This window comes from Trichogramma pretiosum, unplaced genomic scaffold (assembly GCF_000599845.2).
Source record: "Trichogramma pretiosum strain Unisexual culture from Peru unplaced genomic scaffold, Tpre_2.0 scaffold26, whole genome shotgun sequence".
NCBI classification, from domain to species: domain Eukaryota; kingdom Metazoa; phylum Arthropoda; class Insecta; order Hymenoptera; family Trichogrammatidae; genus Trichogramma; species Trichogramma pretiosum.
This window is the reverse complement of record NW_019641640.1, coordinates 1,264,439-1,290,870: the sequence shown is the minus strand read 5'-3', so window position 1 is coordinate 1,290,870 and position 26,432 is coordinate 1,264,439. Positions and strand designations below refer to the sequence as shown.

Here is a 26,432-nt window from a genome sequence, read left to right as displayed (position 1 = left end):
GCAAAGTGAACCGCGATAGACACTTAAATTCTGTACATAATCGAATCAAATCCTTCGAATGTGAGATTTGTTACAAGTCATTTAGCCGCAATGATAACTTTAAAACTCACTTGAACGCAGTACATGATCGGATCAAACCCTTTGAGTGTAACGTTTGTCACAAATCATTTGGATATCAGAATGTACTAAAAAATCACGTAAATACATTATATAATTTAACAAACCCTTCGAATGCGAGATTGGTCAAAAATCATTCAGAAAAAGATAAAACCTTAAAAACCATATAAATTTAGTACATGATCTTAACTTATCATAGCAGAGTATGATTTGTCGAGAGTCATTTGGATGCAATGAAGATTTCTGCAATCATGTGGGTTGGCTGTGCAATTTTAGAAAATTGTTCCCGTAAATCCTTAATTAATTTTCGTACAAAATTTGAATGTTAACTCAGTTTTGTCTTTGCATTGATGATTGTTGCTAGTAAACTGATCTTAAAATATTCCAATCATCGGCTTCAATCATCATGGAATGATTACGACGCGAAGGCTGATATGTGTTGGAGCTTATTGTTGATTGATCATCGGTATTTTCGATTTTCACTGCTATTGATTGATCTTATTTTAAATTATTTACAATTTCAATTAAGTTTTCTCGACCCATTTTGAGAACTTTTACAATTTGAACCCTTATTTATGTTAAATCATAAACAAAAAGTATTTTCAATCCCCATTGTTATTTTTTTATTTCTATATTTTTCAGACAAATTTTGTATTAAAATAATATAAATTTTATTAGATTAATTATAGTAAATTAGATATAATAGATCTTTCCAATTTTATGTGCAACACGAGATAAACCATTGTTGCGGATCCTTGAAAAATCACTTTTTTTCAGTCACAATTTATCACTAATAAATATTTTTCAAAAATACTGTTCTCTCAGGTCTCATTTTTTCGATTTATGATTGATTTTTCACTTTAAAATATTGCGAATTTCGTACACAGGTAACACAAAAAATTAGCGATGATTTAGACTTGAATGGAAATTTGCAATGTGCAATCGCAACACATTTTTAAGGTATATTTATACGCTAATCAATAATAGTTTATAATGTTACACAAATCTTTCAAATCTAATATATAAAAATTTCTGCAACTCACTGAGTGAAACCAGTCTTACAAATGACGATTTAATAAGTTGACGAGCCTATGTCAAACGATGCTAAAAAGTTTCTCAATTTTGTTGCAACAGTTGTTTTTAGAGAACTTAGATGTAATTTTTTGAAAAACATCTTATGGTCACTCCCAGTCGTTCTATATACCTCGAGTGCCAATATTTACAGCTACATGCGCTGACGCAATAACCTAAAGTCGTTTATTGAGGCTCGACGTATCAAAAAAATCAGCCTTGCAGTAATGAAGACGATCATAATGAGATTCATCAAATTTTAATTACGGTGTAACCCGAACAGTAGCTGCTTCTCCTCGTCGAAGGACCTATAAAAAACTTCTGGATGATTTAATGTGACACCAAAAACCATTTAAGTCTATAGACGCGTAAAAAATCGGTTGACCTAATTGCAATGTACAAAGCCAAATGTAAAGTGCAAAGTACCTGATCAACCCAAATATTATCCTATACGGCTATATTAATTCTCATCGAGAGTGTTTCATTTGTTTTCACCACGAGCTACAAATTATATGCTATTAAACTAATTGAATGTGGGTTTTTCCATCCTTCGTTACATCAAATATGAATTGCATGTGTAAAAAACTTTTCATAACATTTATCGACTTGTACTCTTCCAAGTTAACACATTGTGCAGATTAGCTCGGCTAATTTAGTTTTACCCATTTTTTTACTTGCACAAAAGAAAAGAGAAAATAATTAGTTGCACAATTATTCCGAAATGCACAATAGCTGCAAGATATCGTTCACTGAAATATATTTTTTCATTTTTATTAGATGTGGAAAGAAATTAAATTTTAGAAAATTTATCTGTTATGATTAAAAGACTGCGGGAAGAAATTTTTTCTGGACAAAAGTTTACAGCAAAACTTTCCTGGGATTCGATTCGCGTCATTTTTAACCACATGCTATACTTTTATTTTTGTCATGACGTAGCCACACTATCGAACTAGTATTAATAAAAAATATATGACGACAAAGGCACAGAAAATTTAAATATTTTATGGGTCTATTATTAGCATCGATTCATGTAAAATATAAATTAATCGGGATATTAGTTTAAAGAACATCAGAAAAACAACAGAAGCAACAAAACTTCAGACAGACCATAACGTTTTTACGGAATTTTCGAAAAATTTTCGATAAATAACATTTATTATTTTTAGCATCTTTCTTTTATCTTATGCCATGAAATTAGTTAAAAATCAATCATATACAGAATTAAATTTAGACATTTGTTATACTAATTCATTTAAACTCCATATTTATTTTATAAATAGATCGATGTAAAAAAATATATTGCTCAAATTTTTCTGATTTTTTATGATATCAAAATTAATCCTTTTCAATAAGAAATGCACACAACTAATATAAATAACCAATGATTGACAGGCAAACCTGGTTTATTTATAAAATGAGTTAACTCTATATATTTTCTATAAATCCGAGCATGACCCGGTCAAAAGTGTCATCCCTGATACATTAAAAAATGTCTAGTATCGAAATTCTGGGAATCATATATGAATCATTAATAAGAAATAATGTCGAAAATGATAATCTGAGGCATTTGTGCGTGAAGCGATCAACGATCGAGCACAGAATCATGTGCATACGCGTAGATATTGGCTGCAAAATGACGCAACTGTATAGGCTTTGTGTAAGTGTGAATAGTTGCTCGCCCGAGTCTTCGATGTTTCGTCACCTATTTCAGGATACAGAAGACTTTCGCACGTATCTTTCTTCCTACGAAGAGCGCTATGGCTTTTAGCTAAAGATTAGTTAATTTGATGCTTTATTTTATTCGTTTATTTCATAATGTAAGTTTCATCTCACCTTACTTGTAAAAAACAAGCCAATTGTCGATTATCTTACAAATTGTACCAGATGTCCTTACGCATCCTGGCAAGGGTATACTTCTTGAAATGCATTTTTTACAAGTTTACAAGCAATTTAATGTTTATCTCTGAATATCAAATTAATGGTCAGATGTGAAAAAATGACCCAGTTTTAAGGATTTCTTCGATCCTCTTCGATACAGTTTTTCATCTTCGTTTCATCATAACCGATCACGCGAAATTATATATGGGTCAAACAAGATTTTCATTATACAATCACGAAATTCCCCATTCATATTGAAAATTGCGCAAAATTGTGCGCACTACCAATAAAATTTTTATAAAAATAATTTTTAAAAATATCGTTGCATTATATGAGTACTCATAAGGCTGGCTAAGTACACAAGTTTTGCTGTCCGAGTTCCAGATATCAGCAGTATTTTCCGCTACAAAAGGCTCATTCAACAGCGTCATTAAAAAATGTAAATGCATCTTAATGTTCCCGAACGTTTCTTATTGTCGCTTAAGCTGTCGTAATTGGCGCTTGCGATGAAAATTTCGCCTGTCAAAGATAGCGCAGGCAACACACATTATTGTATCGTACCGGAAAGGTAATTATCCTCTGGCTTCTTCTTCGAGCATGTGCCGCACACTTGAATCACGATGTATCTTGCGACGCGCTTAAATATATATGCCGATCAAATCATCACCAGTTACGTCACGATTGTTTAAAATTTTTTACTTTTTACATAAACATTTTTTTCTTGAACTCTCTAACGAGCATTTAGCATTTTATTAGTAAAAGAGGTAAGAACTATCAATAAATCTTCAAATAGAGATAAAAATTCTTTAAATTTATTAAAAGTATACATACATTATCAAAGAGTTCAATGACCGATAGCACCAAATATACGAAATAATCGTCAAATATTAAGATTTAAAAAATCCTGGAGATAAAAATAAATATTTAAAAGTATTTCATAAGACTTATTGTATGAAAAATGTATATTTTGAATTTTCGCACATTGCTTCGATTTATTAAAAAATGTTCTTCAAGAGGATTAATCAATCCAAAAAGATTTTCAGTCCTTCGTCAGATTAAAGTTACATGAATATCAGTTATTTTTAGAAAAATTTTTTTTCCAATATTAACCATCAATTAGCAATTTTTAAAGCAAAATTTTTCTCAAGCGACTTGAAAAATAGCGACAACCTCAATATAGTTTCATTAGCACGATCGTAAATTTTCGTGGCACGATTTTCAAAGAAGATTTACGTCCACGCCATATCAGGTTTTGCTGCAATCGTCATCTTTTCGGATACTATCCACGAATACAAGAACCAGCCGATGAGAAACACGAAGCAGATCTTGGCGAATAAATCAATGGTGTAGAGGTAGGCAAAAACTCGGCGAGCCCTGGGCAGGGTCGACGGATCGTCCTTGAGACAATACTTGCGCGTCGCCAGGATGTACTTTAGCATGTAGTCGTCCCACGAGATCACATTGATGTCCATGAAAAATTTCTCTTTGTCTTCGGGTAGTATACTTTCTCTTAGAGCCTTCAATCTGTCATTTCTGTGGAGTGAAAACATTAAAACAAATCAATAAATATGATACCATAAAGGTCGAACTCTAAAAAAAAACGAAGAAGAGCATATTATCAACGCGTATCGCGAGGACAATCATCAATAAATTACCGATTATGCGTATGCTCATAGCTTATAGTCCATACGAAGTGATTAGCCTATTGACACGAAGAGAAGAAAAGGAAAAAAAATCAAAGGCAAATATTGTTTGCTCGAGAACGACTATGCAATTATCACAGCTTATATACGCGCGGACGATAATGGCCGCGAGGCGTCGATATCGCGTTCGCGCCGGCGTGCGATATAAAAGAGAAAAGAGCAGCAAATGTAACTAATGCCACTGGTCTGTACGCGCACGGCTACATGCATGGCTAAAGCTGCTATACAAGCGCACACAGCAGTGCTTTCAGCTGACCGGGTATTAGCATTGAATAAGAGACTCTCTCGCGCCCGAGAGACGGTGTGTTGTAATTCATTCAGTTTGCAATTCATTTTATCGGTCGTTGCAAAGGTGTGCGCGCGAGCCTCGCGTTTTCCCTCTCGTTCTTTTTTTTCTTCTCTCTTTCTTTCTTTTATGTATGTGCGTATACTAGTTAAGCGACGATTCGTCTGTCGAGAAAAAAGTGACGAAACAAGACACGCGCGTCGCGATGAAATTCAGAAAGAAAAATTCGTTTTTCCAAGCTTTGCAAAGAAACACAATTACAGCGAACGGGAGAGACATATACTAACTTGAAAACCCACTCCTTGGTCGTGTAATAATAAACTAGATTGATGCCGTAAGTAACGCGCGCCTGGACTTTGACTAAAAATGGCTTATTTCCTGTCAGCATAATCAAAGCATCCAGAAAATAAGCGGGTATGGTGTGTAGAAAGAAAACGGATATTATGTGTAGGAGCTTTGAAGAAGTCATGCCTCCGCCCGGATACCACAATGGACCTGAGGAAACAGTGTTTCAAATGAAAATATCAATTACATTGGCGACGAATCGCAACATGCGATGTAAACGAGTCCCGCGACGTACCTGAAAACGGATTGGCCAAGACGTGCTTTCGGCCAGTGTCCAGCGCGTATTTCCACGTGATGGGATTCTCGCCGCTCGACGTCAGATTCATGACGGTCGGTATCTTGGGCTTCTCGAGGCCGGTTTGCCAAGCCAGGGCAATGGTCGCGTTCACCGCCATGTCGCACGGTATCACGTCGATGGTGCAGCTCGTCTTGCACAGCATCGTCCTTATCACGCCTTTGCCCGCTCCGACCATCAAGCCGGTCGGTCCGTTCATGTTGTCCACCCATCCGTAGTCCGGTTCCTTGTACGATCCGGAAACTGTTGAATAAAATTTACTGCATTTACTACAAGTTTTACAAGCGCACCACAAGTCGGCAACTCGCAGCGCGACAAACGAGAGAAACTAATTGAAAATCTACAGCGGGAAAATCGGTTGAAAATCGGTAGTCAGATAAATTCTACGTTACCGATCGACGGTCGCGCCACCGCGGCAGGTAGGCCAGATCTCCTCACAAGGTCTTCGCTCAGAGCTTTTGTGAAAGCGTAAGTGTTGGGCTGCTCGCCGAGCAGCTTTGCCGTCATCGTTTCGAGCACGTCGTCGGAAGTCTGGTCGACGATCTTGATGACTTCTTCGGGTGACATTTCCAAGGAGTAGAAGCGCTCTTCGAGCTCGGGGACGTTACAATGACAGTAGGCCGTTGACACGTGAACGAATGACTCGAGATTTTTTACCTACGCGATCGTTTGATTTAAGTTTTAGTTAAAAATACGATACAAAAAACATTTACATTGTTATGTATATTTAATCGAGTATTCAACCTGTTTCGCAAAGGCGATTACGTTCATAGTGCCTTTTGTGTTCATGGTGACTGCATTCTTGAGGGGTTGATCGAAACGCACGTTGGCTGCCATATTAATAATAACGCTGACATTATTTTTTATTAGTTCTGCGTCCGCTTGAGACATTCCTAGTCCGTCCAATGTTGTATCGCCAGCGACGACGCATAGCTTTTTCAATCTCGACGAGTATTTTTCACGTATCTGTCTGAATGGTTCTTGCTGAAAATATTTTTACAAAAAAAAAATTATCAAATTTGTAGACAAAAATCCGATAAATGCTTTTTGGTTCAATTAATTTATAGATCGCAGCTGACCCAATGCAAACATTTTTAAAACTTGAAACTTTTTTGAACTATTCGAAAGAAAGTTGCCTTGTCATTTGCTTGAGCAACGATATCTACATTAAAATATTTCACGCTCTAATTATTTTAATGAAAACACTTGCAAACATTCATATTTTTTTATAAATAAGTCGAACAACTAATTTTAGCTTCAATTGTTTTTCATTTATGTAAGAGTTTAATTTTTTGATTTAAAATCACAAGAATAACAACGGATTTTTCGTTATGATACATTTTCATTGAAAAAAAAAAATAAATATATAATGGTTTTCAAAATTTACGTTCCACTTTTGAATTATGATAATATCCGTAGCTGACAAAGCGCGTAAAAAATTCATACACGCGGCGTACGTGCTGCGGCAGCAAGTTATATTTTGGCCGGTCAGTTAAAAGCAATCATCGATACATGCGGGTTAACAATAGCATCGAAATCGATATCATTACATGACAAATTTACAAACATACATTCGTTTGTTTGAAAATAAATATAAGCATCAATCGCAAAGTTAAACATGGAATTGTACGTCTATTTTTAAATACCGTTCAATTACCAGAGTTTGACGTAATATTAAAACTTTTTATTATTGCATTAGGATTATTATTATTATACTTATAATGATATACATGAATGATTATTGGCTAATTGAAATTGCTATTTGTCCGATGTGAAAGTGAAAACATAAATATGTGGTCTGATCGGTTAATCGTTTAATGGTTTTGTGAGATTATTAAAAATTAGCCTTGAAAACGAGGATTCCAATTAATTATGCATCACGAATATAACTGTTTTCTTTCGAAGCGTCATAATACCACACCAAGGGCACAACACTTTCTCAGTTATTTTCACAACATGTTTGTATCTTTGAGCGTCGCGAAGAGCCAAGTCCATTGAGACCGACAGCATATTGGAAAGTAAAAGTGCAACAAACTCGCGGGATCGGACGATCGAATCGCGTATATCAAGGCTGACCGTGGACGCGAACGCAAAGGGCGTTGTTGTGTTATTTCATTCGCGATTTCATTGTGGCCTTTGAGCAAGTTGAACGTACGCGAAATGTTATCGACGCAGTGCAGGGGTCAAATCGTTCAAATACCTGTATGAGCGGTGCCAGTCTGTTCTTAGCAAGAACTCCTTTTTTCTCTCTGACGATGAGGTAAATTTTTTCCACCTCCGGACAGTCCAAGAGCAGCTTAGCCACCAAACATTTGCCCATGAAGCCCGTACCACCGGTGACGAGAACTTCCCTGCCTCGGTACCATTCCGGGATGCTGGGTAGTTTTTTGTTGCTAGTCTCGGTGACGTCCATCTTTACTCTAGCTCCTGAAAGAATAGATTGAACTATTTTTTTCTCGTTGCTTGACTTGTGTAAATGACTCAACAAAATAATGGTAAAATTTGTTAGAAGGAAAGTCTGACCGGATGGTCTTTTAATCACGCGGTGGCGTTGTTCTTATTCTCGTTTCCCTCAGTTCCGAATAAATATTGTAAAATATGTTAAAGCGATCCAAAGGTCAATTCATTGCGAAGAGACAGGCTCGCAGGTCAAATAATCGGCTAAATGACAAATTAAAGAAAAAAAAATAGCTTCGAATAGTAGTCCCAAGTTATTTTGCTATCAAAACCGAGGATGTCACTGAGATTTTTTTCATAACACCTGGAGGTGTGGCATTATTACCGATCAAAACGAGTATGTCGATTTACATGGCAGTCGGTGGATGAAACGTCGCGGCCAGTTTGCAAAATTTACGACCGCGCCAACAGGTGATTACAATGGCTCAGATGAATAATATACGCGTGGCGCGACTCGCGTGGTGAATTTTATATTTTAAAGAGCAATTCAAAGCGTCTCCCACATTCGAATTCAAGATTATTTATAATGTTTGTTTCTATTGTCTCCTTGTAATTGCAAATTTTTTTCGCGAAACAAAACATCGCGACCCAAAGTTTATTTCTGAATACCCTCGCGTACATGAATCACCGTGCGTGCAATGTCTTGTGTCGGCTGGACGACGATCTGCATTGGAATGCCGATCGTTTCGCATTAAGGAAAAAAAAAGTTACAGCTATATTGATGAAAAACCTTTACTATCGCGTGCATTTGGGTCGCGCAGCTTTGAGCAAAATTATGATCGACTGGTCAGAGCGAAAAATAAAAATAATAGATAAATCATTAGGTCGTGATTGCGGCAATGCGGGTTCTCTGTGCGCGCAGCTTGACTTTCGTAAAGCGCAATGATCAAGAGCATTTACGTTACCTTACATTTGGATTTACGGATCGATTAATCAGCGGTATATACATAACGACATCTCCTCCGGCTCGAAGGCTTTATGGGCTCATATTCCACGCGATTTTGGGAAATAAAAGATTCGATGTTTTCGCCGCTCGGACTCCAGAGTCTACGTGAATTTTTCTAGAGAAATTATTACGACACATCCCAACACTGACAAAGAAGTCCGATGTTTGTACGCTTCAATTTGGTCAAAATACGCACGAAGCGCGAGCGGAGATCGTCATAAGGCGGCACGTATTATTACGCAGTGACGACTCGTTCTTAAATTACGTCAATGTAACAAATTGCCCGGCGATTCGGAACTGCACACAGTATACGAGTACATTATTTATCATGCACCAGTACATTGTTGTACGTACGATACACCTGACCAGGAGCTGGCTCTAATCATACTTATCGTCGGTTTACGCGCTGATTTTTCAATTGATGTACACACATGTTTCTGCATTTGCGTAACTTATTTTTTTTTATAAGCAAATGCAGATAAAATTACTGTGCTGATACACGCGGTATAAAATGAACAATTTACATTCACAACTTCCAGGCTTGTAGGCGCAGTGATAATAATTACTTGTAATATATTCATTAACCGCGACGCGTTGCAGCATCTTCGCGCGTTTGTCGATACATTATGCCGGGATCGAACGAGTGCGCGTCGGTGCATCGATTTTTTCCTTTTTTACACAAATCTTGATGATCCGCGATTACATACGTAAGTATAAGTGGCGGTTAGCACGCGTGAAACGAAAAAATTATAATCCGACGCTACTTTACTTTGTCGATGGAAAATCCATGTCTCTTTCTCACTTTGTGACACGCGCGGAAGAGAAGTTCGCTGCGCGCTCGATATCGCGTAATTGCCCGAAACGATGGAAAAATCAGAAGGGGGTGTACGTCACGGAAAATCGTCCGCGAGAAAACAACAATTTTTTATGACTTCCTGCATCTGCTACCCGACCAATGATGGAGAGCGACCGATGCGTATAGAGAGAAGGCGCCGCATATAAGAAATGTCTACATTCAATTTGTTCTTATAATGCGACCTTCTCGATTTTTATGTATACGAGAAAATTGCCATAACTATAAATGATTAGAAAGGCGCGTCGACGCAGGTAGCAGCTCGATATATACACGATGTTGAGACATAATGTTCTGATATGAGCCAACCCCTCCAGCTGCAGAGCTTTATGCACATGTATATCTCGGTCACGGCTCGATGTGTGTGCACCATATATGAATATTTGCCAGACGCTTAGCAAATATCCATCAATAATTCGTTTAAATAACTGGATGTATAAGACATAAATAACCATTTTAATGATCAAAGAATTTCACAGGCTAAAGTACACGTGTATACTTGAGTTTTTTCTCGTGTGAACATTCTCTCGAACAGATTTGTGTCTTTGATTATTAAAATTTCCAATCGTTAATTACTAAAAATTATATAAAAAACAAAATTCTTAAAAATCAAACGTATCCTACCTCGAGCACTTGTATTGTTCCACTCGTATCCGGTCCCCACGGAGAAACAACAGCCGCAGCAAAACGACTCAAGGGTATATCTACCCGAAACCCAAAGAGGGATAAAAAAAGCGTCGCTCTTCCAGGGCCAAGGCACAATCACAATCTCGCAAAAGCGACTTTGCGGTGTAACTCGCGGTGCAAACGATGTATACGTTTTATATGTTATACAGCCTGTGCTGTGGTAAGTCTGTAAGTGTGTGTGTGTGTGCTCGGTTGCGAGGGAAGGCCTGCGACGCGTGCGTCGATCGCCAACCGACTGACTTCGTATTGGCTATCGGCTCGTGCTTTATGCTTTTTACGCCAGGCCCTCTCGGCTCGGTACGTATACGATCGTATTATATACATTTTTCCGGTTATTCTTTGGTTTACCATTTACCCTGCCTGTCTCGCACCCGACGCGCATATTGTGCTTTTGATTGATTAAAAAGAAAGAAAGAAAGAAAGAAAGAAACAATGACCCAGCTCTATAGCTCTAAGGTGAATAAGAACATTTGATTTACTTCACTTAAATTAAAGTTGATACTGCCGATTTCTAACCATTTATCATTTAAAAATGAAGGTCTAGTTTTTCCTTTAATCAGAGTACATCCTTTTGAACGAATTATAGAGTAATTTTCGTTCGCAGATAAACTTTTACTACAATTTACTTTGATTTCATTGTTTTCATTTGCGTTGTACTGATTTGTTCGTTTAAATTATGATATTTTCACATTCGATGTAGAAAAAGCTACTTGTACAATTAACAGCGCTCAAACATTTTTCTAATAAGAACCGTTGTAAATTGTATACCAATTTTGACAAAAAAAAATCTGAAAAACTTTTAATAAAAAAATCAAACTTATTCACTAACTGCGCCAGTTACATCTGTTTCTCCACAGGACGTAAAGAATTATTCAACTCTTCCAAATTCTTAATTTCGAAATTAAAATCGCTCTGAAACTGTAAAATGTAAAAAATCTGATAACCATTAAATCTTTAAAATGAACATTGCATGATACAACGTCGATTCTCAGAGCTACAGCTCGATTATTCATTGCGCAATATCACAAATCTTTGAATAAATAAATGGGTTTATCAGTAAAATCAGCTATTTAATTTTAATGAGAAACTAAATATTCCTTCCAATTACTTCCAATAGTTGTACATTTTTAAAATAAAGTTAAATTATTAATTAATGCAATAAAATTACAATCAATTCGAATAAAATGCATATACATCTATCCTGCATTTAATTTGAATAATTATAATCCAAATTTGACTATATCGATTAATTTTTCATTTTAGAATCGCATTTGCTGAGACAAACGGTTTTGGTAAAGGTTTACTTTATTTGAATGCGATCTTTTATAAACAATGAAATCGAAATGAACTGCTATTAAATTCAAAAAGTGAATTTGAAATTTTGAAATTTTAACGTGTTTGATGTATAGACAAAAGATGTGATTTTTAAAATCCAAATGAAAAATATAAAACGATAATATTTTGTGTCACTATTTGTATCAAACTCTACTAACGTCATGAACAAGGAAGAATTTGACTGCTTTTATGCATTTTTATTTTCATTCGTTGAATTCAAGGAAACTCATGCACGCAAATCGTGTCTCTCTCCCATTAACGAATTTGTGGTTTCGAAACGCGTAAAACCTTTTTAATGCGTATGGGGATTTCCAGTGACTTACACAGATGCACAAAATGCACCGTCACTCTGAGTGTGCCATGGGTGGAAATCAACATCGTCCAGAGAGAATCATTTTCTTATCTCTGAATTACCTCTTTACAATTATGCATTATATTGAGTCATAGTGAGCGTCATTGAAATGCGTTCTTCTAATTAATTTACTTTAATTTAGTGATAATTGGGTGATATGACAGCCTTGAAAATAGAAAGATTCGATTTTCTGTAAATAATGTAGTAAGACACCCCAATTTTTAGTGTTTATCAGGTAACAGTGTTCCAAATACGTGCTAAGTAGACCGCAATTGTTTTATAATAGTAATTGTATGCTATTCACACAAGTGTGATTCACTTCAAATTGAGTTGAATTTTCACGATCTGGTATTTAATATACGATTTCAGTTAAAATTAGAAATAATTTAATCAATCGATTTAAATATAGTTATAAGAAAACAATTTAAAGTAAAATTTTAATATACTAAATTCATATAAAATCGAAATAAAAAGAAAAGTAAATAAAATACATAAATATTTTTATTAGCCACTCAATATTGTCAAGTATAAACATATGCAGTACAAAATAATCATTTCACCTCTTATACGACTAAGAGATTATAAATATGATTATAATGCATTATAATTATAATATAAATATGATTATGATGCACCTAAAAAATCTATTTTCATAAATAAAAATTCATTCGTGATCTAACAAAATCAATCCTTTGAATTTACATAAATTTTAATCTTTGAATAAGTTAAATATAATAAATGTATTAAATGTACTATTACAATGTGTAATTAAATTATATCAGTTTAATATCACTAATATATTTTTAATATAACGATGTTGATATAAAAAGGCAAAGTATCATTCATGTTGATGTGCCTGAATAACATTGCTTATTAAATTTTTTCCGTTTTCATCAATTTCATTATGAAAGTAACATCATCAACTACTAAAATATTTTTAGTATATAGTTCCGTTTTGAACCCGAAGAAGTGTTATTTATAGTAAACTCATAAGGAAGTATGTGAGTGGAACAATCATTCCTGTTTCAGTCCAGCCCATGCCAAAAATCGATTTGAATGACCACCAAATAAAACTCAAAATCAATGATTGAAGAAGTAAATGAAGAACTAGTAAACTGAAACAGATTACAAAAAGGTTAGTGTAAAGTTATACTTCAAATTTTTTTTAAAAACGATTTATAAACACCAAGAAATATTTTCAATACTTACATCTTATCTTTTCTCAAGGCTTTATTTAAATTTTTCATAGGTTCCTTGTTCAAATACACCCTAACACCTTTTGATAAATCAATGAAGTAAGTTTCCCAATCAATTGGCCTAATATCCATAGTAAACAGATCTTTATCTTTATCATTGAGAGTTTCATGCAATTCTAGAGTCTTCGTGTTATGGAATTTCCATTCCGTGAAAATGAATTTTTCGAGTTTGTCAAGAGATTTATTCACACTTGTGTGTAGACGAACCAATCTATAAAATATAATTAAACATTATTTATGTCATCAATTTTAAATTAGTGGCATTTCACGTCAAAAATCCCAGCGCAGCCACAATCGGTATTATTCAGTCGAATCGCTAAATTTGTGACTCGCTGTAAAATTATCTAAATGCACCATGAAGAAAAAAAGTAATCCATTATTTCGAAGGAAAATTTCCTCGGCTTTCCGACGGTGATATCAGATTTCCCGAATTTTTCCATTTTCCTCCGAAAAATCACTGAGAAACCTTTAAAGTCGATTTTCTTAAAAACTTAATTTTTAAGATTTTTCTTAATAGTCTAGATCGAAAGATCAAATGATGGGTTACTTTTTTCTTCTGGGTGCATTTAGGTACTTTTACAGCGAGTTACAAATTTAACGATTCGACTGAATAATACCGTCCCGGTCGCGCTGAGAGTTTTGACGTGAAATGCTACATAAACATCTTTGTTTCACTACAAAGTATTAAAAATAGTTTTCAAACTTACACAGGTCTACCTCCAGCTATTCTAGTAATAGTATCCAAGATATAAGCTGGAATCATGTGTACAAAAAAGGCAGAAATTCTAAAGTGAGTTAAAGATGGAACCAGTTTTAAACTAGGATACCAAACAGCACTAGCCAGTGGATATCTGTGCAGATAACCATTTATTTTATCCGTTACAGCTGCCCATCTAAAAGGAGTGCAGGTACTTGATGTAAGGTGATAAACTGTGGTTGTAGATGGGCTGTAAAACAAAAGTACGTTGAATATTAACATTTTAGGAGAGATCAATACAAAAATATTCATTTAACTTAATTGAATTTTCTTGTTTGAAAATTGACTTACTTATCTCTTTCAACAGAATAAGGCGCTACTACCAGAGAATTTACCACAATATCAACTGGAATGTAATCATATATAAGATTTTCAGCAACAGGCAAGCGACGTACAACACCTTTACTAGCTCCCATCAAAAATCCTTGAGGTCCATTTTTAGAAATGGTCCAACCAGGAATTGGTTCTCTCCAAGCACCCACAACTGTAAGTTCATTGATTATATTAATGAATCAAAATTATTTTTATAAAATTCTTTTCAATTTATTAAAGGAAAACTTACTCATAGAAGGACGAACAATTACTGATGGTAATTTTGAATTTACAACTTCATGCTCAGCTAAATGTTTAGTAAAAGTATATGAATTGGGATGGTTTCCAATGATATCTGCTGTCATTGGAATAAGCTCTTGGGTGGCGTACTTCTTTACTTTTTTTAGTAATCCTTCCACCTCTGTAGGGGCTTCATATACTCGTTCATAGGCTTCTGTAATATAGGAATTAACATAGGCACTGGAAACATGCACAAGGCACTGCAAATAATAATAATATTTAACATTTTTTATCTCAACAAAACTGTACAGGTAAAGAAAAAATATTTGATACCTTAAAGTTTTTGAGCTTTTTGCATAATTCAACCACTCGTCGAGTACCAAGTAAATTAACATTAGCAGTATTTTTCAAGTCTGCTTCAAAATCCAAGGTTGCTGCTGAATGGAATACAACATGAACATTTTCAGACAATGTATCGAGATCCTCTTCCGATAGTGCCAATTCTTTTTCTCCAATATCTCCACTGATAGCAATGACTTTCTTGAATAAGTCAGTTTTTCCTTCTTCTCTTAATCTATCAAAGACCTGTGAGAATAAAAATTTGTTTAGAACATTTTTTCAAATAGTACAAGAAAATAGAAATTTTTACATACTTGTTAACCCATAAAAAATGACTAAAAAAATGGTTTTATTTGTGAAAATAATTGAATAGATATTTAATGATTGAAATATTTTTTGGAATGTACTTCATAAGTGTAAAAAAAGTATGTATGAATGAGTAAAAAATAAAATTAATTAACAAGTTATGCAGTTTTTTAATTCCTTAACGAATGCGATTTTGATATTGAAATTGCAATTAAAAATCAAATAAATCAAATTTGTTACAAAGGTCGATTGGCACTCAGCATCGAGAGTAGGCTATCATCTTTAATTAAAAACATTTTGAAATACGAGTTAAATTTTAGTCGGAGATTCCTCGTAACCCACAGAATAAATTCGAAAAAGCGCGTGACATAAGAGCGCTTATAAAAATGATTCATAACGTCGCTTTTACAATCGTTTTGAAACTGCTGTGCGGCAGGATAGCCGCGAACGAAAGGCAGGTATGTAAAATAGGCCGCTGCTCAAAGCAAACACTCGCGTGCTGCAGCCGCCACGCGGAGAGCCGCCGCCGGAGTGTTGGTGCATGTGCTGTGTTTATATATTGGCAATGCAAAAAAGCGAACTATCAATAACCCCCTTGTGCATGTGTGTATGTACGTAGACAATCAACGTCGCTCGCGAGTCCGGCAAACGCAACTCCGCAATTATGGAGGCTATAGCTCAATCGCAACTGTCGAGGTCCATACTTGCAAATATTACTTACACATTTCTGTGTATATAATGTGTGTTTGCACGCAACGATCGCTGAAGCCGTGTAAGAGAAAGACGGAGAGAGAGAGAACAAGACGTAAGATGTAGCCATACCACAGAAGTATGAGGTAACGCACTAAACAACGCACTTATTCGCGTAAGCATGTCAAAAAAAAAAAATGCCAAACAAAAAAAAACTCACAGAGTTCTGGAGCACTTCCGGCAGACGATCCTCGGCCGTCTTGCCTCGCTTCTGCCTGATGATCAAGTAGATGTTCTTGATGCCGGGACAGCACCTGAGCAGCTTCTCGATGAGGGCACTGCCGAGGAAGCCGGTGCCACCGGTCACGAAGACGCTCTTGTCCTGGTAGTAATTAGCCACCGCGGATTCCATATTGCTGATTCTGCTGCTGTACGTTGTGTCAGACGTCTGCTATCGTCGTGAAACAAGGTAAACGCAAGCGCGTTACGGATGTTCGATGTAATCTGCAACTTGCTGGGCGTTTGTTTATTTTGATGAAGAATTTCAAAACAAAGCGACGCACAAATGAACTGGCCGAGAGTAAGAGAGAGAGCAGCACGTGTTTTGGCGTGCGTTGCCGGCAACCTGCGAAACTCAACTGAACTGGTGTCCGCACGCTGCACAACACCGAGAGAGCGACTAGAATATACAGCCCCGACCACCTCTCAGGCAGTTATATACACACATAGCCATGTATATAATATTAGGCGCGCTCCACACAAGAGCCCGTCCATCCGTGTGAGTGCGCGTCTGTGTATTTGCAGCTGCTCCGATCTTCCGAGCTCTGTACACTCTCGTATAATATTTATGAAAAAAAAACTACGTCTGACAACGTACGCGCGACGTTGCGCGCGGAGATGTATAAAGTGTAATCACACACGTCGTAACGATAATACGATTGACGCGAATGGCACACGCCGCAGCTACTTTAACTCCTACTCGCACGAGGATAATGACGAGAGAGAAAAAAAAACTACCTGACGAGTTGTTACGCGTCGTATAACTCGCTCATTACTGCGCTCGTCTTATAATACCATTACCTGTTTTCATTGTCATATCTCGAGACCCACTTTTATCTGCATCATGTTCGTTCATCAGTGACTTGGTGCTCCGCGTGTACCGATAAACTTACAGATTTGGAAACGTGATTATCTCCTCCTTACACCTTACTTGCGTCGATCGATGCTCGACTCGCGAGAGCGATAGGATTACGCCGGATTTATTTGACATTTATCGTGTAATTTTGAAAATCTGGTGTAGTAAATCACACCGACCGAGAACTACTTTTCTCGCGCACTGCGGCACGATTTTGGAGTTGTGCGCGGGGGGTCAATCAAAACGAAGCTACAAAAAAGTCATTATGCCGAGCAAGGATGAACTCTCGAAAAAAATAATTAGATATGTACACCGTGTGAGCGTCAGTGACGAAAGTAAGGAAAAAATAATTAGCGTCGCAATTGCAGTGGCGCGCGTGAAAAATGCACTCACGCCATGCCGCTGATGCTGCGCAAGGTAATTTGCATGGAAGTTTGGATCTTTACTATTTTTCTTTGTTCGTATTCTTTTATTTGTACGAATAATGTATAACAACTTTTGGTATGAAACAAACCATCGAGAGTAACAATATAAAAAAAAACCCATTCATAAATTATCTTAAAGCTAATTGAAGGTAACACTTTTTTTACTTAACAAATATTCATCCACTGGCGTATAAGTACAGATGCTGTACCGCTCGACGATCGACACGCGCATAGAGCAAAATAAAATTTCGCATAGGCTTCAATTTTATAATCGACCTTGGCAGCGTTGTCCATCTTCCGGATAGCAATGAGCAATTTCGCGATCGAGAGAGGCCTTTCCCTAGTCGACAAAAATCATCATCCTTCTCATCGAGCAACGATGATAATTTTTCCACTCGTCGATTATGGGCGATTTTTGTATGCTAAAATATCAAAATTCGTCGCAATACACGGCATGCGCAGGATAAAGTGAAATATAAAGTATTATCTGGTCGATGATATTTATTTTTTGTCTCATCGGCGTGAAATCGAAAATCTCGAGAAGAGATATGTGTAGAGAGAGAGAGAGAGAGATGCTTATAATAAACGAAGCCAGTTTCAGCCTATTGAATGCGATTGTAAATACAGCTCGTGCTTGAGCAGCGAATTGCGCAAGATTTGCGGTCGATTGCTCAACGCATCGAGTATATAAATATAACTTTTTTTTTCATAAGTAGATAATAGCGACTTCACAGTGGATCCTTGTTTTTTTCGGAGCCGAGCGCTTAAATCCAAACCTCGATCGTCGTGACAATGGAAGCGATGATTATAGCCCAGCTGACGCTCGTACCCACGATCCCGGTGAGTCCGAGGAACACCACTGCCATGAACACGAACGGCGCCATGTGATGGAGGAAGCATAATCTGCGAACACACATATGGAGGAGAAGGTGAAAAAGTTGCATAGCCGTAGAATGGCAAAGTCAACAATCGCACGCGTATGTATATATGGCGAGTGGCTTCGAGTGCGTAAGAGGAAGTAAAAGCCGACGACGACGACGACGACGACGACGACGACGACGACGACGTTTAGTCGTCGAGGACTTGCATAGATATAGAGAAGCCAACGAGTTTGGAGCCGTGCTCGATTATGCACACGCACAGGCGCGTTTTGCGCGAAAGCCCCGTGATTTCTCGCGCATGGGATATACAACGTTGGCTATATACATTATGAGCAATAGGTGTCAATGACTCTTTAGCTCGTTTAACTATTCCACGATCCTATGCACGATATTTTTTTGTTGTCCGCAACGATAAAATTCATCAATTTACATTTTGATTTTTTTTAACTATAACTCGCGCATCCCATACTTGCGTCGTATAAAAACGAATTTTTTAAAAATCAGCAAGCATCATCCGATCTTTTCTTTTTGTGCATGCCCGCGCGCGCGTAAACGACTCGAAAAATTTCCAATAATTTTCCAATATTTCGCGAGCGAAAGCGACTCTTTGCCTATGTACGAGCGCGTGCTGGATATACACGCAGACGGCAGCGCACGAGCGAAAGCCGTCCTCGTCGCATAATTTCTGCAACGGTGTACACGGGATAATTTTCGCCACTCGCTTTATATACGCGTATCGTTGCTGGAAAAATTAATTTGTGGCGCAACAGCAGCAGCCACGCGACTCACAGTTGCATCTGTCTTTTGGCGTATCTGTCGTTCTTCTCGCTGGGCCTCTCGCCGTGTATGTGCTTCCTGGCGCCTCGAATGCAATTCCTGAAGTACTCCGGCCAGTCGACCACGGACGAGTCCATGGGATGGGCCATGAGCTCGTGCACCGGCAGGGATTCGCCGAGCTCCTTGGTCTTTCGATTGTCGAAGAACCACTCGCGCACCGAGAAGTACGACGTGTACTTGGTGCCTTTCATATACTTTCGCTGAACGTCGACGAGCCTGATGAACGTGCGAAAAAAAAAGGAACAGTCAAACTCGATGTCACTTGAGATGATTCTCCATAATTTTAAATATCATTCGCATGTGTCGTTTTGCGCTCAACTTACACGCTACCGCCGTAGGAATTCGGCGAGAAGAAGTTCATCACGTAGGCCGGGATGACTTGATAAACGAAGATGACGAAGTAGTTGCGCCACTTGTTGACGCGGAACCTCACGTTCGGATACCAGAGGCAGGCCCCGTGGCAGGGCTCCTGTCGCGCGGCCTCCACCACGGCCCGCGTGAACTCGCCGTAATTCGTGCGATTGCCCTCACTCGACGTGCAGTGGAACACGTGCAGCGTCGTCGGCTCGAGCTGGGCCTTGGCCGCCGCCGCGAGGATCGTCGACACGACCATGTCCACCGGGATGGCGTCCATGGCTTTCTCGGCTCGTGCTCGATTACTTTGAGCGAGACAAAGAAAAAAAAAAGGAATTATGATTTTACATTTCATTCGCTTTCTCGTTCGGCATTTCGAGGATAATAGTCGCGATTTTATACCGCTTCTGTGATGAAAAGAGTGAGCTGTGTAATTAATGATCGCTAATGAGTCAAGAAATAAAAAATTAATTAATTTCTTTATTAAAAAACTATTGTAACTGTTATATCCGAGTAGTTGAATTAGTTTTGTGCATGTATTTTATAGATTAAATCAGTAATTTTTATACGATTCAACTGTAATTTTCAAGCAAATGTCTTTATGGAAGATGTTGTTTGAACATGTGCTTATAAAGACATTGAAAAGCTATTTTTAGATGGGAGAACAATTATGTGGTCTTAAGATATGCAAATTGTTTTGCCGGAGCTCGTTCGAATATTTTTCTGCGGACCAGAACATTTTTTCATCAAAAAATGTATTATAGAAATTTTAAATCATATATATTGACGATTTCGTCAATGCCTGGTTTTAATTCAAGGATACGTGAGTCGGTTTAAAAGTATAGTCTTTTCGAGCACTACAGCAACAGCTATCCAATTAGACGAATGCTTAATTTTCACTCGTTGTTCAAGGTATTTAAAGCGAGTGCGGTGCAAAAAATAGTATATTTTGTAACAAGTGCGCGAAGCAGTTGACTCAGCCAGGAGTTGTTTTCACCCGAGCGTAGCGAGGGTGCAAAGACTCCTGGGTGAGTCAACTTCCTCGCGGACTAGTTGCAAACGATATTTTTTAACTCTGCTTGCGAGAAACTAGGGTTTTCTGACGCTTTAAGGTTAGAAAACCCGTGTTTCGCGCACGCAGTGTTAAAAAAGTGATTGCGAAAGATAATGTTCGTTTGTTTGTTTGGCTAGACGTTTCTTTTAAAAGAGATGGGTCTATATTACGAATGATTGCAGCTTTTAAGGCGCAAATCTAACTACTACTGGCACGTTTCAGTGCGTCGCTCATGCAAAAATCATACCCATACTCGATCACATTATCGCAGAATTTAAAAACTCGCGCTAGACTCATGAAACGCCACATATTCAAATCCAACAATCAACTACATCAAGTTTATTTTCAAAACATAATCAAAACATTACGTTTTTACAAATAGAAAAGAAGAGATGTATTTTTTAAAATTATTGATACGAATTGCAGCTCAAATGCCTAATAAAATTTTGTTCCAAATATCATCTTTGTAATATCATGATCCTCGACGTAGGTTCAAAGAAATATTTTCATTTTGTGTAAATGTTTTTCCACGTATGTCGCATGTATCTGTAAGAAAGTCGATGAAATCGACGGGATTGACTAGGCAAGATCAAATTGTCTTTTCAATTTTGATGTAGTTTTAACGACAATCCAGTGAATACGCATTGCAGTACATAACATATAGGGCCAGTCGAGGCTAGAGGGAGGAAGGATCATCATTCATCGTGCAGATATCGAAATCGCGAGGTCGACTTACCATTGCATTGCTATAGTAGTGAAGTGTGTACAATCTCTGGTGAGAACTATATTCCCATAGTTTACAATAGATACAAAAGAGTTTACAAAGAATATCAGTAAAAGATATACATTTTGTTCAAAGCACAGTGTTAGCTAATCGGAGCGTTTAACCTCAAATATTTTCAAAGTGTTTATCGTGAAAAATTCCAAGGATAACGTATAATCAAGCGAGTGATGGAACATAGCGAGAGAATTGTTAGGTATACCTATAACTTTTTTGTTCATACAATAATATTTTTCTAAGCGATTGCTTCATTACGGTCAATTGTTATTCAGGGTAAAGGAAGAGCTGGACGATGCTTGGGAAGATATAAGCAATGATTTTATTTTCGATTCGGAACAAGAAAAAATAGATGAGAAAATAAACGTAGATTTTCAGTGCAAAAATGTTAAACTCGAACTAAATTTTTCATCAAAAAAAATCTGCAAAACTGAGTATCAAAGTTATTCCTCAAATGTGAAAATAGAAAAACGAATTCAGACCAATTACTTGAACGATAAATTTTTGATCATTTTGATAAAGAAAGAATTCGATTACGATAATAACTGTCCATTTCAACAAAAGTTCCAATTGAAGCTTGACGAATCCGAGAATGACGAACGAGAGGATCATCTTAAATCTCACATGAATTCAGTACACAATCGGAACAATCATTTCGAATGTGACATTTGCCACAAATCATTTACGCAAAAATATCACCTCAAAGGTCACAAACAGGCAGTACATGATCATAACAAACCATTCGAATATCTAATTTGTTACAAATCATTTGGACGAAAAGCAAGCCTCAAAGTTCACATAGACACAGTACATAATCATATCAAACCTTTGGAATGTGACATTTGTCGCAAATCATTTGCACTCAAACAACACCTAAAGACTCACATGAATGAAGTGCATAATTGGAGCAAACTCTTCGAGTGTAAAATTTGTCACAAATCATTTGGACATAAAGGTACCCTTGAGAGACACAAAATAGTAGTACATGATCGTAGCAAACCCTTCGAGTGTGACATTTGTCACAAATCATTTGGACAAAAAGGTGACCTCAAGCGACACATAAGTGTGGTACATGATCAAAGTAAACCCTTTGAGTGTGATATTTGTCAAAAATCATTTGGACGAAAAACTGCCCTCAATCGTCACAAAAATGCAGTACATGATCGGAGCAAACCCTTCGAGTGTGAAGTTTGTCACAAAACATTTGGACAAAAAGTTACCCTTGAGAGACACAAAATAACAGTACATTATCGTGGCAAACCCTTCGAGTGTGACATTTGTCACAAATCATATGGACTAAAATATAACCTGAAAACTCACGTAGAAACAATACATACTCGGATTAAACCCTTCGAATGTGGAATTTGTCACAAATCATTTAGGCAAAAAGGTCACCTCAAAGGTCACAAACAGGCAGTACATGATGGTATCAAACCTTTCGAATGTCAAATTTGCCACAAATCATTTGGATATAAGCATACTTTAAAAAATCACATACACACAGTGCATCATCGTAGTGAATCTTTTCAATGTGAAATTTGTCAAAAATCATTTGGATATAAGAATATACTGAAAAGACACATTATGACAGAGCATATTCATGGCGAATGATTTGAATGTAACATTTGCCACACATCATTCGGACTAAAAAATATCCTCAAATCTCGTATAAATTTAGTATACACCGTCGCGCATTAACCACAGGTTCAAAGGGATCAAAGAACATGCAGATTTATAACAAACCATTTGAAGATCAAAGGTACCTAAATCGTCACGTAGACAGAGTACATAATCTTAAAAGAACCTTTTGAATGTGAGTTTGCCACAAATTATTCGTCCGTGAAGCCAAAGTAAGAGATAACATAAAAGCAGTACACGATCGTATCAAACCCTTTAAATTTGAAATGTGTCATAAATCATTTGGACTAAAATATAACCTGAAAACTCACATAAAAACAGTACATACTCGAATTAAGCCCTTCGCATGTGGAATTTGTCACAAATCATTCAGCCAAAAAGGTCAACTAAAAAAGCACTCAATGGCAGTACATGATCGTAAAAACCCTTTTAGTGTGACATTTGCCACACAACATTTGAATACAACAGTCTACATGAGTCAAAAAACCCACAATGACAGTACACAATTGGATCAAACATCGAAGCAAAGAAGCATAATATTTGTTACAAATCATTTGGAAACAAAACCTTGAAGTTTACACGAATGAAGTAGACGATCTTAGCAAACCTCAGCAGCGAGCAGAGTTTGTTTAGTCCAGAGAAATTTGGACGCAATGAAGACTTCTACAACCAAACGAGTAAGCTGCATAATTTTAGAAAATTTTCGTACAAATTTCTTATAATTTTGTGAAGAATAATAAACTATTTCGAACTACTATCAATTTCGTCGTGATTGTGAAAAAACCTTTTATTTCTATTTAGTACTTATAAGCTATTAAGCTAAATTATTAATAGTGTTCAACATTTGAACCTTTTTTCCTAGTGTTTGCTTGCTGTTAGTATTCGAGTAGATAATTCTGATCTTTAATTTTATAAACTCTGTCCGAAAATTCCTATAACTGATCAGTAAACACAAATAATTCAACAGCCTCAATGTTAATAAAGCTTTGCACGCAGTGAAAATTTTTCGTACCTAACGCAAAGTTTATCATATATTTAATGATGGAAAGATATTATTTTGCAATTATAGTTCGATTCTGATCAACTACGTACACCATAAGTACATCTCTGTGCCGCATATAAATTCACCAGAAAAGTTCGCGCACGAGAGAGGACAAACAAAATTTGATCTTCATTGGTGTAAAATGTTTTCATGTTACAAATGAATTTCCAATAGACGAGATACCACTACTCACGTGATGAATATACCCTTGCCGACCCCCGCCACGAAGCCCAAAATGCCGCTGTTGACATTGTCGACCCAGCCGGGGAACGGCTCTTTCCACGTGCTCAGAATGATGCTGGGCCGGATGATGGCTAACGGCACGTGGGCCCGCTCGCGCTCCATCATGATCTCGGTCAATCGCTTGCTCAGGGCGTAGGTGTTGGGAAATCTCGCCACGAGATGGGCGTACTTTTTCTCGAACTCTTGTGCCGGCAAACTGTTCACCTACAAAGTCATCATCGTATTCGAGTCAAAAACAACGTAAATATGATTTCTTGGAATGGAAAAATCGGTGTACTCGCCGATTGTAAAACTTCGACGGGATCCACGTTGTCCAGCGGGTAGATCTTCTCCTCGAAGGTGGTGTTCTCCGTGCCCAGGAGCACGTTTACGTAGGCCGTGGACACATGCACCATGGCGCGTAGCTTCGGCATCGTGCGCGCGAGCTCGAGCACGGCCCGGCTGCCGTACAGATTCGAGCGGACGGCGTGGTCGAGGGCCGCCGCGAACGAGATGAAGGCCGCCACGTGAATCACGTGGGTGCACTCGGCCACCAGTCGGTCCGCGTCCTCGGGCTTGAGGCCCAGATTCGAGTTCAGGCTCGCCACGTCGCCCTCCAGCGGCACTATTCGGTCCAGTTTGCCACGCGGTACCTTGCTGAACAGCTGCGTACAAATTATCAGCGAATATTAGACATCGACGCGAAAAGCTCTACGCGTGTCATGAACGATTCAATTTTTTTGTCGTTACTTACCGCCGATTTCAGTATCTTTTTTACTCTTTTCGCGGCCGTCTCCTTTGGCTTTTTGCGCACGAGAACGTAAATTTTTCGCGGTCCAGGCTGAAGACGGCAGAGCCGCTCGAGCACACAACCACCCACGAAACCAGTTGCACCTGTCACGAGCACGCAACCATGTGCCAGTGCTCTATCGATCGACAATTTCTCACTCATCTTGATAATTATTCGATAATTGAAACTTTCACTCCAACTTCTCGACACAAAAGATCCTCCGTCGAAATAATAACATAAAAAACTTGCACTCGTCGAGGATTGCGCCAAATGTTTAGCTTTCGAAAGAGTATATGTACAAAAAAAAACAACACGTACGAAGTGTATTTACGACCAAAGACGAAATGTCACTGCTGTCGAACGGTTCGAGGCATGTAACGCATTGTGTTCCTTGCTGGCCGGTCAAAACAAATGCGTCACTATACACGGGCAAATACTAATGCCCGACCAGTGCACGTATAATAATATTTTCGTCGCAAATTGAATCCCGCAGCAACATTAATCGAGATTTATCCACGAGAATCGCCGAGATATGAGAAGTGGAGTCGTCTCTCTCTCTCTCGAGCAAGTTCAAGAGCATCCACGCACGACACACTGAGACTGAGATTCGTCGTCTACCATTTATTTCTCGATGCCGTCTGTTGTATAGAAATAATACATAGAATTTACGTAATAAACGTAAAAAAGAGATTCAGGAGAATTGCCGCGTCTTGATCGAGTTCCGGCTCTGCTGCTCGTCGCGAGTTTATAATTGCCTTCGACTCTCTGTGCCTTGCATAATTTCGATGATATTACAGAGCGCGTATAATACGTTTACGTAGACCTTCAACCTGGCCGTTTATTTTTCATCGTGCTCCATTACATATTTTTAAAATAAAATTTCTATTCGTATACGTACACGCGCAGAAATAAATTAAAATTTGTAAAAGTAGAAAAGCCGCTTATACCCGTTTACGCGTAGAAATTGAAGTATCGGTGTGTTGGGGACACAGGTGAAATGGTGCTTCTTCCAAAAATCTTGATATTTCAAAATCGCTTGAGTTACATTGCG

At 37.6% G+C, this 26,432-nt stretch overlaps 3 protein-coding genes across 3 annotated transcripts; all 3 read right to left on the bottom strand.

Annotated features, from left to right (window-relative positions):
- Positions 1 to 3,899: 3,899 nt before the first annotated feature.
- On the bottom strand, positions 3,900 to 10,858 carry LOC106652583 (putative fatty acyl-CoA reductase CG5065). Its single transcript, XM_014371614.2, has 7 exons — positions 10,576 to 10,858; positions 7,896 to 8,122; positions 6,440 to 6,679; positions 6,088 to 6,352; positions 5,636 to 5,938; positions 5,343 to 5,550; positions 3,900 to 4,599 (listed from the first exon to the last, which is right to left on the bottom strand). The coding sequence occupies exons 2-7, from the start codon at positions 8,106 to 8,108 to the stop codon at positions 4,296 to 4,298; spliced, it is 1,533 nt and encodes a 510-aa protein (XP_014227100.1). The 5' UTR covers positions 8,109 to 8,122; positions 10,576 to 10,858; the 3' UTR covers positions 3,900 to 4,295.
- Positions 10,859 to 12,818: 1,960 nt separating this feature from the next.
- Positions 12,819 to 17,237, bottom strand: LOC106652584 (putative fatty acyl-CoA reductase CG8306). Its single transcript, XM_014371617.2, has 7 exons — positions 16,446 to 17,237; positions 15,224 to 15,475; positions 14,901 to 15,150; positions 14,630 to 14,822; positions 14,289 to 14,528; positions 13,535 to 13,792; positions 12,819 to 13,440 (listed from the first exon to the last, which is right to left on the bottom strand). The coding sequence occupies exons 1-7, from the start codon at positions 16,635 to 16,637 to the stop codon at positions 13,302 to 13,304; spliced, it is 1,524 nt and encodes a 507-aa protein (XP_014227103.1). The 5' UTR covers positions 16,638 to 17,237; the 3' UTR covers positions 12,819 to 13,301.
- Positions 17,238 to 17,818: 581 nt separating this feature from the next.
- Positions 17,819 to 25,960, bottom strand: LOC106652401 (putative fatty acyl-CoA reductase CG8306). Its single transcript, XM_014371327.2, has 6 exons — positions 25,346 to 25,960; positions 24,894 to 25,256; positions 24,563 to 24,816; positions 19,827 to 20,162; positions 19,456 to 19,719; positions 17,819 to 18,688 (listed from the first exon to the last, which is right to left on the bottom strand). Exons 1-6 carry the CDS (start codon positions 25,541 to 25,543, stop codon positions 18,550 to 18,552), a joined length of 1,554 nt encoding a protein of 517 aa, XP_014226813.1. The 5' UTR covers positions 25,544 to 25,960; the 3' UTR covers positions 17,819 to 18,549.
- Positions 25,961 to 26,432: the final 472 nt, after the last annotated feature.